This window comes from Andrena cerasifolii, chromosome 1 (genome assembly GCF_050908995.1).
Source record: "Andrena cerasifolii isolate SP2316 chromosome 1, iyAndCera1_principal, whole genome shotgun sequence".
Taxonomy (NCBI): domain Eukaryota; kingdom Metazoa; phylum Arthropoda; class Insecta; order Hymenoptera; family Andrenidae; genus Andrena; species Andrena cerasifolii.
In genome coordinates this window covers 26,118,467-26,135,000 of record NC_135118.1, presented here as the reverse complement: position 1 = coordinate 26,135,000, position 16,534 = coordinate 26,118,467, and the positions used below count along the sequence as shown (strand labels likewise).

General features: G+C 46.1%; 2 protein-coding genes across 3 annotated transcripts in view; both read left to right on the top strand.

Moving 5' to 3' along the window:
- LOC143373110 (uncharacterized) overlaps positions 1-12,588 on the top strand; it is a 77,863-nt gene extending 65,275 nt beyond the window's left edge. Inside the window, exon 2 of one of the 2 annotated variants that reach the window (XM_076820028.1) lies at positions 12,326-12,588. In XM_076820028.1, coding sequence (XP_076676143.1) covers positions 12,326-12,588 — 263 coding nt within the window. Of the gene's footprint in view, positions 1-9,703; positions 9,802-12,325 lie in introns of those variants that run through there. The other variant, XM_076820037.1, reaches the window with a different exon arrangement.
- A 589-nt stretch (positions 12,589-13,177) lies between these two features.
- Positions 13,178-16,534, top strand: part of Ftz-f1 (ftz transcription factor 1) — a 28,895-nt gene continuing 25,538 nt past the window's right edge. The window contains exon 1 of the mRNA XM_076819823.1: positions 13,178-14,447. Within this exon, the coding sequence (XP_076675938.1) occupies positions 13,178-14,447 (1,270 nt within the window). The remainder of the gene's footprint in view (positions 14,448-16,534) is intronic.

Here is a 16,534-nt window from a genome sequence, read left to right as displayed (position 1 = left end):
CCGCCTCGTGGACTCTAGATGAGACCAATATAATCGCGAAGGGAGTCAGTCAGGGTAAACGAAATTACGAGGAGGCGTGATGTTCCTCGAGTTTCCCTTTTCCCTTTTTTCTGCCGCTGCCCCTGGAACTTCGTTTCCTGGTGGAAGTTTATAGAGGAACTGCCTATCTCTATCATGCCGCGACGTGGCTCCTATCATTCCTGGTTGGGTAATTTTCCACGTCTCGCCCCCGTGCGAGTTTTCCTAGCCGCTTTCGCCCCGAGCCCGCCGCCCGTCCACGGATTAAGGGGTTATAGCTAGTCAGGCGGCCGAAAATAGGCGAATGCTTGTGAATTTTTTGAAGAAGAAGCGGAAGTGTATATTTTTACAAAAATTTTTGCGCTTAAAAGAGTAACGATTAAGGAACATTTGGTAATTATTTCGTAGGAAAATATTTACAGATTATCTAAAATAAAAAATAAAAAATATTTCGTTAGTATATTAATGTATCTTCCGATTAACGGAGGGAATTTCTGACAAATTAATTTAAAACAAAATAGCCGCTATTTAAAGTTGAAGTCCTGATTTTAATATCAATCGCGCAAGAATCAGGACTTCAACTTTAAATAGCCACCATTTTATTTTAAATTAATAATTCGGAAAATTCTCTCCGTCAACCTGAGGATACATTAATATACTAACGAAATCTTTGTTGTTTCTTTATTTTAGATAATCTGCTTCCGAATGGCAGTGTTCGCCGCAAAAGCAAATTTTTAAAAATGTTTCTTGGATGTCGGCTGTTACTTTATTATAAACGTAAATATTTTTCTACGAAAAAATTACCAAATGTTCTTTAAATGTTTCTTAACATGTATTAAGGGGTTATACCTAGTCAGGCGGCCGAAAATAGGCGAATGCTTGTGAATTTTTTTTGAAAAAGCGGAAGTATATATTCTTACAGAACTTTTTTCGCTTAAAAGAGAAACATTTAAGGAACATTTGGTAATTTTTTCGTAGGAAAATATTTACATTTATAATAAAATAACAACCAACATCCAAGAAGCATTTTTAAAAATTTGCTTTTGCGGTGAGCACTGCCATTCGGAACCAGATTATCTAAAATAAAAAATAAAAAATATTTCGTTTGTATATTAATGTATCTTCCGATTAACGGAGGGAATTTCCGAAATATTAATTTAAAACAAAATAGCCGCTATTTAAAGTTGAAGTCCTGATTTTAATATCAATCGCGCAAGAATCAGGACTTAACTTTAAATAGCCACCATTTTATTTTAAATTAATATTTCGGAAAATTCTCTCCTTCAACCTGAGGATACATTAATAAACTAACGCTATCCTTTTTGTTTTTTATTTTAGATAATCTGCTTCCGAATGGCAGTGCTCCCCGCAAAATCAAATTTTTAAAACTGCTTCCTGGATGTCGCTTATTACTCCATTATAAACGTAAATATTTTTCCCCGAAAAAATTACCAAACATTCCTTAAACGTTGCTCTTACAATCGCAAAAAGTTCTGCAACAATATACGCTTCCACTTTTTCAAAAAAAATTCCCAAACATCCGCCTCTTTTCGGCCGCCTGACTAGCTATAACCCCTTAAGGTCCATTTCGAATTCCGCCGCGTGTCCCAGTTGCGAGGTAATAAAAATGGGAGACGACGAGCACCGAGAGGGTCGTCTGGAAGCTATATGCATGGCCGCCACACGAATGCATGCGCACAGGCGAGGGGGTACATCCTTGCGCTTCCACACAGAAAGCGGTCTACGCGCCGCGTCCTTTGCCACAGAACGATGGATCTGCACGCTGGAACGCGCGCACGCGCACCGCTTCTCGCATCTCCGTGGCCGCCTCCCCGCGCTCGCGTGCTCCTCGCGTTATGCGTCGCAACACACACGGGGCGGGCTATGCATTCCGCGTGTGGGTGCACGCGCATGCACGTTAATGCACGGCACACAGCCACACGTGGTCTCGCGATATCCCATGTGGGTAAGTGTGTCAAGGACGTGCGAACTGGCCTGCAAAACGCCAGTTCGCGTTTCGTGGATGAAACAATCTCTACGTCTCTCCCTTTCCCTCTGCCTCTCCCTACGCTCATTTCTCTGCTTTTCCCCCGGTGTCTTTCCGGCAGCGGAATGAAGATTTGCGCGATCTTCGTCGCGGGGGAGGGGCGAGGAGAAGCGGCCGGGAAAATCGATCGTAGAATGAAAAGGGCGCTCCCGTGGCTGTGAGTCGGAGCGAGATGGAACGTAACCGATGCCGCCACCCACCTGTGACCGAGGGTTCGAAATTTTTACGCGACTCTGCGCGCTAAAAGCGCTGCCATCCTTGGCACATTCGCAGGATTAATATCGGCTGTTTACGATCCCCTCCCTTCTCCGCTGACATCGGCGCTCGAAAGGGCCCGTCGGTCCCTGCTATTGCGCGCGCGTCGCCCTATCGCTGCACGAATTCGACAGTTTCCGCGGCGGCGGGACGGAAATATATATATATATATATATATCGCGCTAACGGGCCGTCTCTGCGTGTAACAGGCACAATGAGTTAGATTTTACTTTTAGTTTCGAAAATGGGATTGCGGAGTGGGGCGGTCCTTGGCACACTTCACACAACCGAGACACGTTGTGCAGAGCAAGAGAGAGCAGAGGGAAACAGAGAGAAAGAGCGGAGCGTGAAAAAGCGGGACAGAGACGGATTCACGCCAGGCTCATATTCTTTGCGTCGAATATTACGAGTTATAGATACCGTACCTGCATAGCTAATGCCGTGATAGTAATCGCGCGGGTAGAAGACGATATACGCGCCTCTTTTCTTTTTTTAACGGCAGATAGGTTGGCCTTAATATGCTTATTAACATTCCATCTCCAACCCGATACTCTTCGCTCTACTAAAGCAAGATTACTTTCATTTACACATCGAATACGCGCGCGAGATAATCCGATATAAATTACCGCGGCCGTGCACGGGGTCTTTCAAGCGGATTGCTCGAAACTGTGATTGCCAGCGTGTATGATAAATTAAACCTCGGATTGTTCGCTTTAACCACCCTTTATGGTGAATTTTAGTCGACGGTACTCCGCTACATTGGACCGTATGCGTAAAAAGAAGGAGATGCTTGAAAGTAATGAGTATAAGTAACAGCATGTACTAGATTTCGTTGGATAATGTTGTTTTAAAAGTTTAAGTAAATGCTAGTAGTATTTAATTACAAGGGAACACCGCGAACTCGCAGTTAGTATTCCTTCTCGAGAATTTATCGAGAAATTTTATGATTGCTTATTTCTTATTTCTCGAGAAATACTATGATTTCTCGAGAAAATTAAGTCTAGGAAAAATATTATAAATTTTATTTATTTTCGTAAATGAATGTGTTACTAATTAATCACGAACGTATAAACACATCTACGATTTATAATACGTCTTATATATTATACATTAATAACATTAGAAAATATATGAAATACAATAGAAAATCAAAGTACAGAAGATTCGATATTATTAACTGCTGAAGGTGCTCTTAAATTCTTATTTAAAAATTTAGAAAAATTGTGTGATGAATTAAGTATCTATTGAGTTTCCTGTGGCTATTAAAAAAGAAATATAGAAAAGAGGAGATAAGATCCAGAATTTCTTCCAAAATTGTCAAAAGACGCATTTTTTCATTTAAAAGCCAAGATAGATATTTATAAAACGTGAAAATATAACAGTAACAGATTTTGCCACAAAAAGAGAAATAGATTCGCTGACGCTACATTAAACACATTGTGCTATTTAAAAATAAATTTTAAAACCAAAAAGTAATGTTTCGCTTTGTAGAAATTTTGTATTAAATAAATAAATTTACCAATTATATTTAATATCTATTTTTTCATTTACACAAGTTTTGTATAAATTAGACAGGAATAATGATTTAATTAAAGTTTTCTTGTGTTTTTGATAAATATTATCAACATCATTCCAAAAATATAATTTTTGCAATATTTTTTTCAATTTCTCGAGAATTCTCAAGAAATATGATCTCATTTCTGATTTCTCGAGAAACAAAAAAAAAGAGAAATCAGGATCACTACTCGCAATCACCGATTGGAACGCAACTTTGTGGGTCAACAGAGTGACTCAAGACAAGAACAAGGGTGCGTTTCATTCGGGCCCTTCCGCCCTGTAAGGGGGTGAAAACTAACCTCAAAGTCAAATAGGCACTTTCACTTTTTCCCGTGTAACTCCCAAAGTACGACAGAAAGAAAAAAATGTTTCAAACAAAAGTTTAATGGCGCGATAAGCGCTACAAACTTCCGTTAACAAAATTGTAAAAAAAAAACTTTTTTTTAAAAACAAAAATTTTACCTCGCGATATTTACAATTCCACGAGTAAACCGCCTTACTTGTGGATATTTCTTGCAACACGCGGCAACGTCTCGCACGGCAACGTTGCACGTGTGTACAGTCTGAAGCTCCTATACAGCACGGAAAATTGAATTTTGTCTGCCAGTCTCTTCTGACTTTTTCCACTACATTTGTATTTTTTTATATTTAATCCAGCTTTGGCGTTCGGTACAGATTTTGCGGGCCACTTCAGTTACTGTTCAACTAACTCTGATGAACACCAGTATCCCCACCAATGCCTACTTGCAAACCGGGATCATCTATGTATCTAAAAACTACCCTCCATTTTCTCTTTCCGCGAAAGACCGCCACCTCTGGTTTCGTTCGCGATATCTAAAAATGTACCCGCCAGGTGGTTCGTATGGTGTCTTCCGAATCTAAACTCTAAACTCTCTCGGGTACGGTTTCTTCGACTTTTGTGCAACAACGCCATGATTGCGATTGAGCAGCCAATTTAAGACAGACGACTGGCGGACTTAATATAACACTAGCATTTACTTGCAGCTTTCAGTAAGTCCTGTGTGTTATGCATACGTATTTCACGTATTTACTGAGAAATTATTAAAAACTATTTCTAATAAATACTTCATCCTTTATTGCATACGGAGCTGAGCATTTGCTTGAAAATCACTAGTAAAAGCTTATCCCCATAAAAAACTTCAAAAAAGTAAAACAAATTACGCCAAGCTACTATTCTTTTCGCTATTCCAACCAAATACATTTTTTTCAAAACGACCAAATACGTCATTTAGCAAACTAATCCTTCTAGCTTCTACAAAAAAAACTCAAGTCGTTTGGACCAATTCTAAAAAACTTATACGATTTTAAAAAGTGTCCGAATATTAAAGCGAGCCACTGTATTATGTCGACAAAATTTCTTTGGAGAATAAGAATTTCCGACTGATTCATGAGACTACATCACGATATCTCTGTCAAGCGTGGACCGATTTTATTGAATTTGGTCTTAATCGAAAGCTCACATACGGTTTAAATAACAAAAATGCCTTTAAATTTAGAAAATATTGAAGGCATGATGAGCCATTACTGAAATAAGTTTCCAGTTAGGTCGGAATAGCCGTGCGACGAGTAAACGATAGCGGTAGCGACGAGTAAACGATAGCGGTAGCGACATCGACATATATACAGGGTGTCTTTCACGTACTTAGCGTCGAGACGGTCCCGCGTCTCAAGACACACGCTTTTACGCATGCGGCCCATTGTTCCCCCCTCGATCGTTTGACTTTTTCGTACCCACGTGAGGCCCGTGGGGGGGCATTTCTGCCGTTTCGCGGGCGCAACAGGGGTAAGAGAGGAGGAGTGTCGCCCGCGAACGGAACTCGAGCAGGAAAACGTGGAAGCCTGTCTGCGAAGAAGCAGATTACTTCCGACAGCCGCGATTCCGCGTGCCGTCCACTCGCCCACGAGCGTTTAAAGGATCAGCGCGATGCTAACTGACCTAGAAATAGCGTAATGCCGATAATGGTCGCTTAATTCCCGCCAATACGGGTAAAGGACTCGGTGTTTTTGCCGCCTGGCCGCGGCTCTGTCGTTATCGCAGCTCGCATGCCCATCAGCGTCGAACCAGTTTCCCTATCTCCGGCCAGGGAAGCGAGAGAGATCTCTGATATCCGCGCCGCGGCTCGGCGACCGGCTCCGAATCGAATCGACCGTTGGTATCCCCACGTAATTGTTCCCCGTTTCGAATTATAGAGGCTCCTTCGTACGGGCTCTCGGGGTCTAACGAAACCGTCGACCTATCGAGGAGTCGTGTCGAAACCGCGTAACCCTTGTATAATGATTTATAATTCTCGAACGCGTGTCGGTGCGCGCGCAATTTACATTTCCAGAGTTTCTGGGTCACAGCTTTCACTTTCTTTCGTTGCTTCTTCCGCCCTTTCGGGCTGTTTCGAGCGCGCCTGCCCTTTATCCCCCTCTCTCGCTCTCTCTGTCTTTCTCTCTCTCTCTTTTCCCCGTTCTCGCTCCCCTTTTCTTCTCGTCCTTTTTGGCCGCTGCCTCCGCCGTCACGGGCGATTGTGATTTAACCTGACACGCAATGGAACGCCACCGGGCTCTCTTTATTCGTTTCTCAATGCGCGCGCCCGGTGGAAGTGGAATCGCATGCGTCGCGCACGGTCGTGCCTATAACGATTAAGCAGGTACCGCATCGTTTCCGATTCGCGCCCGAAGGAACAAAACCGGTGTACACCCACGCGTCGCCCGGCACAATGCCGCGCGACAATGAAAAGCAGGATGCCCGCGGATCGATCCCGGGCTTTTCCACGATAATTTGCACCGCGCTCGGACGGGGGTATTTATTTAGGGGGTCGACGTTAAATAGGGCTCCGCTCACTTGTTGCGTAAACGGCGGCGCGGCCGAAAGTGGACGGGGCTTTAACCTGTTAAACGGGGGGAACCGATTCAACCCGTCGCTCGAGCATCCCTTCTGTATCGGGGTCGCAGCGGGTTCGTTCGGCCCGAGTATTTTAATCTCCACGAAATTACCTTTTTTTTTTAAAAAAAAGGTACGAAAAAGTGCGCCAAGTATACGCGCGCCCGCGGACGAAGGATGGGGGAATAATGATATGCAAAAATTGCGCCAATTATAACAGTGGTTATTTATAAAGAATTATGAATCAAATAAATTTCGACCGTAAAACTTAACTGTAATGGTATCGGCGCGCTGGATCGGTCAGATTAAAACAATTATTATTTTAGTAAATTAAAATAATAAATTAAAACAATTATTATTTTAGTAAATTAAAATAATACATCAAAGCTATTTTGCAATTAATTAATTATATATATTAATTTCCGACGTTTCGATCTTGGTTTAGATCATCTTCAAGGAAAGTTAAAGAAGCAAATGTGTTGTTCACGGTTTATTCTAACCGACTCGCGAGTCACGCGTTGTGCCAGAGCACGGTGACTTATTTTCAATAGCATACGCAGTATTTTATATACGTTTTTAACTTTCCTTGAAGATGATCTAAACCAAGATGGAAACGTCGGAAACTAATATATATATAATTAATTAATTAATTGCAAAATAGCTTTGATGTATTATTTTAATTTATTAAAATAATAATTGTTTTAATCTGACCGATCCAGTGCGCCGATACCATTGCAATGTCTATTTATAGGAACAGAAAATGTATTAAATAATATTAAGCAAATATATTTTTTATTTTATACAAATAAATATTTCAATACCAATAAATATTTTATTCAAAATACTTGGCGCTGCGAAACCGAAAAAATGTTGATTGTCTTAGTATTAATAATTTACAATAACTCCCCTAAAATCTGAAATACATAAACATATAAACATACATATTAGAAACGCAGTGATATTTATTCTACAGGTATATATTTTGCGTGCGCGTGCAGTATATGCACACACGCACGTACACACATTCACAAACGCACACGCGAGAAAGAGAGAAAAAGATTAATGCAATTTATACATATTTATTCAGTTTAGCAACACCAATTCGGTTTATAATTGCCGCAATTTTTGTATATCATTATTTATTTTTCGTTCGTCTGCGCGCGCGCGTATACTGTTTTGTACCTTTTTTGAAAAAGGTAATTTTGTGGAGATTAATATAATACTATGTCAAAATAAATTTTTTTCTCTGAAGTAGATCATCCTAGATCATCTTCTGATTCGATTATCTGTAAATATATAAAACCCACATTCTACTTACAGCTTAACGTAGAAATTATATAGACAGAAATGTGTCAGAAAGTCTTGTTGCAGGAAATTTAAATGCTAATGGTAATTCAGCGGAAATGAACAAAGAGATCCAATATTTTTAACGCACAATTTATTGATGTTGCAATAAAACTAATTTAGTACATTTATTGGTGAATTAAAATATTGTTAAAGGGAAACTACTGAAATTAATGGATAGCGTGGCAACTACTGTGGATTTTAAAGTATTACAATCATCTCTCACAAAAAATTCAAAAGAATCAAGGGTGATGTGTTTTCAATGTACTTTCTTCACTAGTGTGACTTAAGCAATCCGCCTTAATTTTCTTAATTCGTAAAGCTATGTCTTTTCACAAATTTTATCAATTTACCTTGTTTGACAAATTTCCAGGAACGAAAGAAGATGCTCCTCTGTCTATCTAACCTTCTCCGGACAACCTCCAAGCCAGTGCATCCCCTTCGTTTCTATCCAAGCCAGTGCATCCCCTTCGTTTCTACAAGCTCAACATAAATAGCCCATTAAAAAATTTTGGCGACTTACCTTGTTAATTGAGACAATACTACAGTGTCCTATTTCAAAAATTTTGACAACTTACCTTATTTGACACTTGGCAGAGTACGAGTCATTGACGTTACGTTTGCCTTGACAGGTGTGCTCTCTGGCTGTCACGTGACAACAATTTGTTACGCGATCAGCCGAAAGCTTCATCCAATGACCGACGTACCTGAGAGACATTCCTCACCCTTTCATATTCCCATCATGCCCACACTTAACGATGTTAAAAATCTCTTAACATAAAATTCGTCTAATTGCAACTTTGCATCGAAATATCCCAGCTCATAAGTCACGTAGGAACAAAACGAACACACTTTTCTAATATAAATCAAACCCAAGCTATCCATTAAGACCATTGAAAACTTAATCGTATCAACCATTATTGAAATTCGATAACCGAAGAATTCTTCCAAATCCTGCTCCGCCTGATATAGGCTCGGCCGTCTCGCGCTGCATTTGAACTTGGCGCGAGACACTACCGTGTCTCTTGATTACGCCTGTACACGATTATTTCCAACTGTTTTTAAATACCCACTGTCGAAAACGCCGGCGGCGTTTCGGGGTCAAGGAATGACCCGGTTAGCAGGTTAAAAGGGAACTTCGGCTCGGGTGTTACTTCCGACTTAACTTCTCCTGAATGGATGGGAAGATTAATTAACGGGGCGAGCCATCTCGCCCGAGCTTCGCATTTAACGAGCAAGTCGTGGGCGACGCTCGCTATCATTCGCTACACGCTGCACATTTTTCCTGCCTCTATTTTTTTTTTTACTCTGCGCGCTGCACTTGGCCACGCTGAACGCAACTTGTACCACGCTTCTCTTGTACGCTTCTACTGTCCTTTGTATTATTTTTTATTTTTCGTCCAAGCTACGCGAATGCGAGTGTATTTTGTAAGTTGTTACGTAAGACTGATAATGCGCTTGATACATTATGCTCGAGTCGAGGATTGAAGGAATCGTCGCTCGCCGGCCGGGCGTCTGCGCGCTCGGCTATAGTTCCCGCAGGAAAGGAAACGCGGCTGGAAAGCATCGATCACGATTCGAGCATGGTGCAGAATTACAGATACGGCATCCTCCTCGCACGATCGTGGAAAGTTTGAAGATCATCGTAGAGATTTCGATGCGAGGATGCGCCTAACCTCTAAGCCTGCCGCACTGGATACAACGACAACAACAACAACAACGACAATGACGACGAGAGCACGCGCGCAATAGTTGCCCCGCGTGCATTCATCGATGACGCGGCGCACTTGCGTACAGGCGCGCACGGCTGCTTGCGCGGAAAAGAGCGCGACAATTACGCTCGGAGTGAATAAGCATGGGTTTGCGCGGGCAGAGGGGGTCGGGGGAGGTAGCGCGTTAGAGAAAGAGGTAGCCGCGGCGCGGTTGCTCGGCGGACAAAAGGAAGAGCAAGTACGACGCGCGTCGTTCGGGTTGCAGCCGAAAGAAGAGGCGAGCAAGGGTGAGGCTCGCGGGAGGGACAGAGACGGAGAGATAACGCGTACGTTTAGGGCGGCGGGATATATATCGAGAAACGTAAGGACAGGGTCTGAGAGAGAAACAGAGAATAGGTTGGGAGGGTGGGATGCGCGAGGTGGACGGTAGAGGGTGCGAGAGAGGGAGGGAGGGAGAGAGAAGGAGATAATGAGAGGGAGTGAGTCGCGGCTGCGTCATGTTCTCAGCGAACTGGGTCAGTGGGTCTCCCCACCGCTCCGCGTCGTACATCTACTGCGACGTACACACAGAGAAGCACTGGCACTGTCGGGGAGTGCCAACGGCGTTACTGTTGACCCAGCCACGGCCTGTATGTGGCCTGTGCGCCTTCCCTGTGCCCGCTTACCGCGACTCTGTGTTTGGCTCCCCTGTGCTCTTTGAAAGCAAGAGTTGTTCCCCGGCGCTGCTCGTCCGTCCGTTCGATCTTCGTCACGCGAGCTCGCGCGGCAAAAAAAGAAGAAGAGGCTACAAAGCCTGCGGAGTCTTTCTAAAATCAATCATGCCTCGCGATATTCCTAGCGTACTCCCGCGCCGCTCCGACTAGCCGCGAGAAGGAGCCTGCCTCGCGAGATCTACCGGATCGCGTATCGATCGAGCGACAAAGGGATCATCGGCCGCGTGAATTCGATCGCTCCGTTGGCTTCTGCTAGGACGGTGTATCTCGGGGAATTCGAGTTCTCGAGGGCTCGTCGTCGCGAGAAATTCGGAAAAAAGTCAGGCGCGCGCGAGGCTATCGATTCGGATCGGGTCTCTCGGTGCGTGCTACGTGTGTACACGTGCGTCCAGGCGTCCGCCGACAGCCCACCGACGACAAATACGGTCGACAAAACGGCGGCAGCCGACGCGGGAGCCGCGCGAGGACAATACTTCTCCGGCCGACATAGACCTGGTTCCGTAAGTAGGTCATCCCCACCGCCGTGCCGCGCAACCTCCTTCTCCCCTCCTCCCTCGATCCCTTCGACCGCGGCAATACCTCCCGACGCTCTCCCCCGTCGCTCCCGACGGTCCCTCCCCCTCTTCTCCCGAACCGCGTGTTGGCCCCCCACCAGACGGGGCCCTCAGAGGCACCTCCACTACTACTCCGCGTCGGGCACCTGGCCGCGCGCGGTGGCATGCGCTGCTGAATCACTTTCACTTATGCCGTGCGCTGTGTTGGTATACGCTGCCGTGCTTCTCTGTCTCTCACAGTCTCTCTCTCTCTCTGTCTCTCACAGTCTCTCTCTCTCTCTTTCTCTCTCTCTCTGTCTGTCTCTCACAGTCTCTCTCTCTCTCTCTCACACTCTCTCCCTTTTTCTCTCTCTCTCTCTCTCTGCCTCCTGTTGGTTCGCTCGCTCGGCCACTCTCGCGCTCTCACACTCGACCCGTGCCCGTCGGTAAAGGGACACGCGCGCTCCTTCTCTCTCTTCTCCTCGCCTTCCTATATACCCACCGAAACGCCAAGGGAGCCTGACGCGCGGCGGTGCGCACCTCTCGCCGTTCTCTCTCCCGGTTTTGCCAATTTTATTTTATTCCCGGCGGTGTCACGGTGAAGCGTGTATCTCTCTGCCTACCGGGCGAGCCGAGCCGAGCCGAGCTGAGCTGAGCCGAGCCGAGCCGAGCCGAGCCGAGCCGAGCCGAGCCGCTCCGCTCCGCGTCGCGAACCGCCGTGCCGTGCCGTAACCGTGTTTTCCGTTTTCGATTTCGTTACGAGCAGTGGCCGCGCTCGCGCGCGTATATTCGTCCGACCAACGAACAACAACGCACAACGATCACCGAAGGAAGGACCGTCTCCGAGCAGGACCGCTCCCCCACCCTCCTACCTCCCCCTGTGTTCCTAGCGTTCGTCGCTCGGTGATATCGTCGGAACCGTGGTTGCTGCTGCTGTGATATACGTGACGTTCGTGTGCCCACCGTGTGTCTCACGAGACGGGTCTCCCGACTCTACCTACCTCCATGTGTCGACGGTAGGGCGGCAGAGGGGAGGGGGCGGGCCCTTCGGGAAAGCAACGAGGCGAGAAGACAACTAGTCGTACGCAGATAGCCGAGCTGTCAAGTCGCGCGTTCCTGGGAACTGAAGGATTCTCTTTTTCTCTCTCTCCCTCTCTCTCTCACTCTCTCTTCTTCTCTCTCTCTCTCTGTCTCACCCTCGCCGGACACATACACGCACCCTCCTATTTAGCGGTGCATTTTTACTTGGATTGCAGTGCGTGCGCGCTACTTCTACTCGACCGTATTTACCTCACGACTACGCCGCGTTCACGTTCGGTTGGTGTCGGAGCTCGTGGTTTTAAAAAAAGAAAGAAAAAAAAAAACACACACACACACACCGTGCGAACCGCTTCGCAACACCGTACCTACCGGCGATCCGCGTGTTTCGGGGAACAACGTCGCGACTGTTTCGGGCCGGCGGGGGCCCTCGTGGCGTGGAAACAGCAGAGGGCCAGGTTGTTCGGTCTCTCGCGTGTGATCATCGTCTGGGTATACGTGTCACGATCTAACGCTGGATTTATCAGTGCCCGGGAGACAGATAGGAAACGAAGGACCGTGGGTGGTTTGTTGTTCCGCGTGCAACAGTGACAGCCGCTCTTATTTTCATTCACGGAAACACGATCGCTACTCTACGATGATTCGGACGTGGTCTGTTACGGGCTCGAAAGCAGCGAGTGGTGCGCGATGATATTATTCCTCGTAAACCTGTGAAGCGTGACTTGGTGATCGATATTATACGTGCCAAGGAACCAAGCGTTTCTTCGAGCGCTCGTTACCATTGTCGTCGTCATTGTCGTCGTTGTCGTCGTCGTCGTCGTCCTATCGCCGAGACATCATCGTACGCAAGTACCACGACCTTGCGCGACGCGTGCACCGTTACGCTTCGAAGCTAAAGAGGGAATCTATAACCGCCGCTGTTTGTGTCGCATGCCGCGTACGCCACTGGCAGCGTATACCTATACATCGCCGCCACGTTGGTCCGATCAACGAGGATCCTCAATCCGCCTCATATATGAGCCGCTACGCGACGAGCACCCTCCTCCGTGCAGTGGTTGCGCAAGGGTGATATGTTATTGGAGATGGAGCAGCATTCGGGCCTGATATCCCTGAACATGTCGCCGTTCCATCTGAGCCCGCAGGGTAGCCCCCAAGGTGCGGCCGGGGCCGGCCAGCAACAGACCCAGCAACAGCAACCGCACTACGGCTCCTCGCCTTACGGCAATTGCGCCCAGAGCCCGCCGTCCACCATGTGCCACCAGTCCCAGTCGCAGCAGCAACCGCCGCAGCAGCAACAGCAGCAACAGTTGTCGGTCCACGGTCAGGCGCACTCGCAGGGCGGCATATCGAGCTTCGACGCCGCGTTCTTCGACTCCACCGCCCTGGAGGAGCGGTGCCCGATGTGCGGCGACAAAATGTCCGGCTACCAGTACGGGCTGCTCACGTGCGAGTCTTGCAAGGGTTTCTTCAAACGCAACAGCTCGCCGTGCAGCAGCAAGAAAGTATACACGTGTCTGTTCTCGCCTACGGGCGGCGGAGGAGGTGGCGGAGGAGGCGGCGGAGGTGGAGGAGGAGGTGGCGGCGGTAGCGGAGGAAACGGTAACAACGGCGGAACAACGACCGGTGGCTGTGGCGCATCTTCGGCACTCGAGATCGGCTCTTGCGGCAACAAGAAGGTGTACACGTGTCTATTCTCGCCAACAGGGGCCGGAAGCGGCACTGGGGGAAACGGAGGCGGCAGCAACGGTGCGGCGAACGGCGCTGGAGGCGGCTGCGGCACGTCGACGGCCCTTGAGAGCAGCGGAGGCAGCGGTTACGCCGCTGGAGCCGGGAGCGGAGGCGCGGGTGACGGTGGTAGCGCGGGTGCCGCTAGCGGCAGTGGACCCACCGCAGGAAACGCGGCTGCTGGCGGCGGCGGTAGCGGTAGTGGTAGCGGCGCTGGAGCTGGCGGAGGAGGCGGTGGATCCGCTACGGTAAGCGGCAATGTCGCGATACCAACTACCACCTACTGTTTACCAACTGGTACCCTCTGTCATCCTGGATTGGGCCAGGTCGGGGTTGGTGTCGTGACCGGCTCGATACCGTGCCCGTCCGACTTCCCCGACACCAAGGACATCGTCATCGAGGAGCTCTGCCCGGTGTGCGGCGACAAGGTCTCCGGCTATCACTACGGGCTGCTCACCTGCGAGTCCTGCAAGGGTTTCTTCAAGCGCACCGTCCAGAACAAGAAGGTGTACACGTGCGTCGCCGAAAGGTCCTGTCACATCGACAAGACGCAGCGGAAACGGTGTCCCTATTGCCGTTTTCAAAAGTGCCTCGAAGTTGGCATGAAGCTTGAGGGTGAGTCTCTTTTTTTCATTGCCACGCGTTAGAGCCGATTGTCTGCGAACATGCATCGTAGCTGGGTCATTCCACGCGAAGTCGGACACTTCTCGGAGTCATTAGGGGTATATAAACGTATCTCGAAGGATTTTTCGAAATGTCAAAAATTGTGGATGTTACAGCTCTTTGAAATATAGTGTTTACTATTTTTCTAAAAATTATAACTGTTGAACTAATCAACTGATAAAAATCACCTTTTGGGTGCTTACGGTGCATATATAAGAGTAGCTAATAAAAATTATTTCACTTAATAAAAACGAATGTTTCAACATTTATTTAGTAATTGTTCTAAACAAATGCAATTTTATAGTTGAAGGCACCTTTCTAAAAATTTGGAAAAAATAGGAGAGTAAAGCCCTGTTTCTCCTCTTTATGGACATGTTTTGAAACACGTGGACGTTTTAAAATTGGCCAAATGATAATTAATTGAATGTAACGCTGCGTCAAATCACACCGGCTATACCTGATATTCTTATACAGGATTCTCGAAAATGGTAAGTATTTGAAAAAAACTAACGCAGGAAAACTTTTACTGTTTTTCATATCCAACATAATATGGTATCTCAATTTTTGGAGTTCGCAATATTTTCCTTGAAACAAGGGTGAATTTTATTTTTTTTAATGGAATACTATATATTTGATTACCCAATATGAAAGCGACTGCCAAGACAAATTCAACCATATGGTATACTATGACCTTCAAGGCCACACAAGGTTAGAAATGAAATAAAGAAACCCTATCTACTAGATAGATAGTTCAATATATTTACTTCAAACCTTGCAGAGGTCCTCATTAATACCCTATATAAAAGTGGCAGGTATAGCCGCTTGGCCGCTGCGAGTACCGCACGGTCCGGTGTGATTTGACGCAGCGTTACATTCAATTAATTTTCATTTGGCCAATTTTAAAACGTCCACGTTTTTCAAAACATGTCCATAAAGAGGAAAAACAGGGCTTTATCCTCCTATTTTTTCCAAATTTTTGAAAAGGTAAGTATTTTGAAAAAATTGCATTTGTTTAGAACAATTACTAAATAAATGGTCAAATATTCGTTTTTATTAAGTGAAATAATTTTTATTAGCTACTCTGATATCTGCACTGCAAGCACCCAAAAGGTGATTTTTATCAGTTGATTAGTTCAACAGTTATAATTTTTGGAAAAATAGTAAACACTATATTTCAAAGAGCTGTAACATCCACAATTTTTGACATTTCGAAAAATCCTTCGAGATACGTTTATATACCCCTAAAAACTGCAACGTATCCAAGTTGCACCAAAGTCCGAAATGTTACTCCGAAAAGTGTCCGACTTCGCGTGGATTGACCCAGCTGGCGTTTACGATCGAAAGCAGTTTCGTTGGGAAGTGTGGGGGATAAGCGTCTCACACGATGCGTCGCGCTCGAGAAAAATGTCTTCGAATTATTCTGAATTACGCAGGTTTAGTTTGTTTACTTCACGCATTTCTGAAAACGCTGCCCGCTCTCCAGCGTACCGTAAAGCGCGATCGCAACGCGTGCCCTTAAAACAAATATCGTGTTTGTACACGCTGACTGATAGATTACCGAATGGAATATTTACGTTATCGATGGAATGCTAAAAGCTCGAGCATTTCTGTTGGCAAACGTAAGCTAACAGTAGCGGCATAAAATAAATCACACTTGTGTCAGTGTTTTTAAATACAAACACGATGAGACACACTCCAAGCGCATAGTCGAAATTGTCCTTCTCGAAAACGAAGCTTCGCGCGAAGAAACATCGTTCCACGCATTCGGTTCGCCTCTCGTTTCGCCCGTATAAAATTAACGTCCACCAGAAACGCTTCGCAAGATTCGGAGACAAATCGCTCGGAATGATATGGAAGGTAAATAAAACGGCGCAAAGAATTTCGTACAGTTGCGCAAGAGGCTTTTATTCGTTCGACTATATGGGTGCTGATTTTTTGGATGTGAAAGCGAATGCATGCGGGTGTCGTCGCGATTTTTATGCAGAAGGTGAAAGAACGAAAGCGCGCGCGCACACGTGTGCATGCGCCCGTGTGCAGCA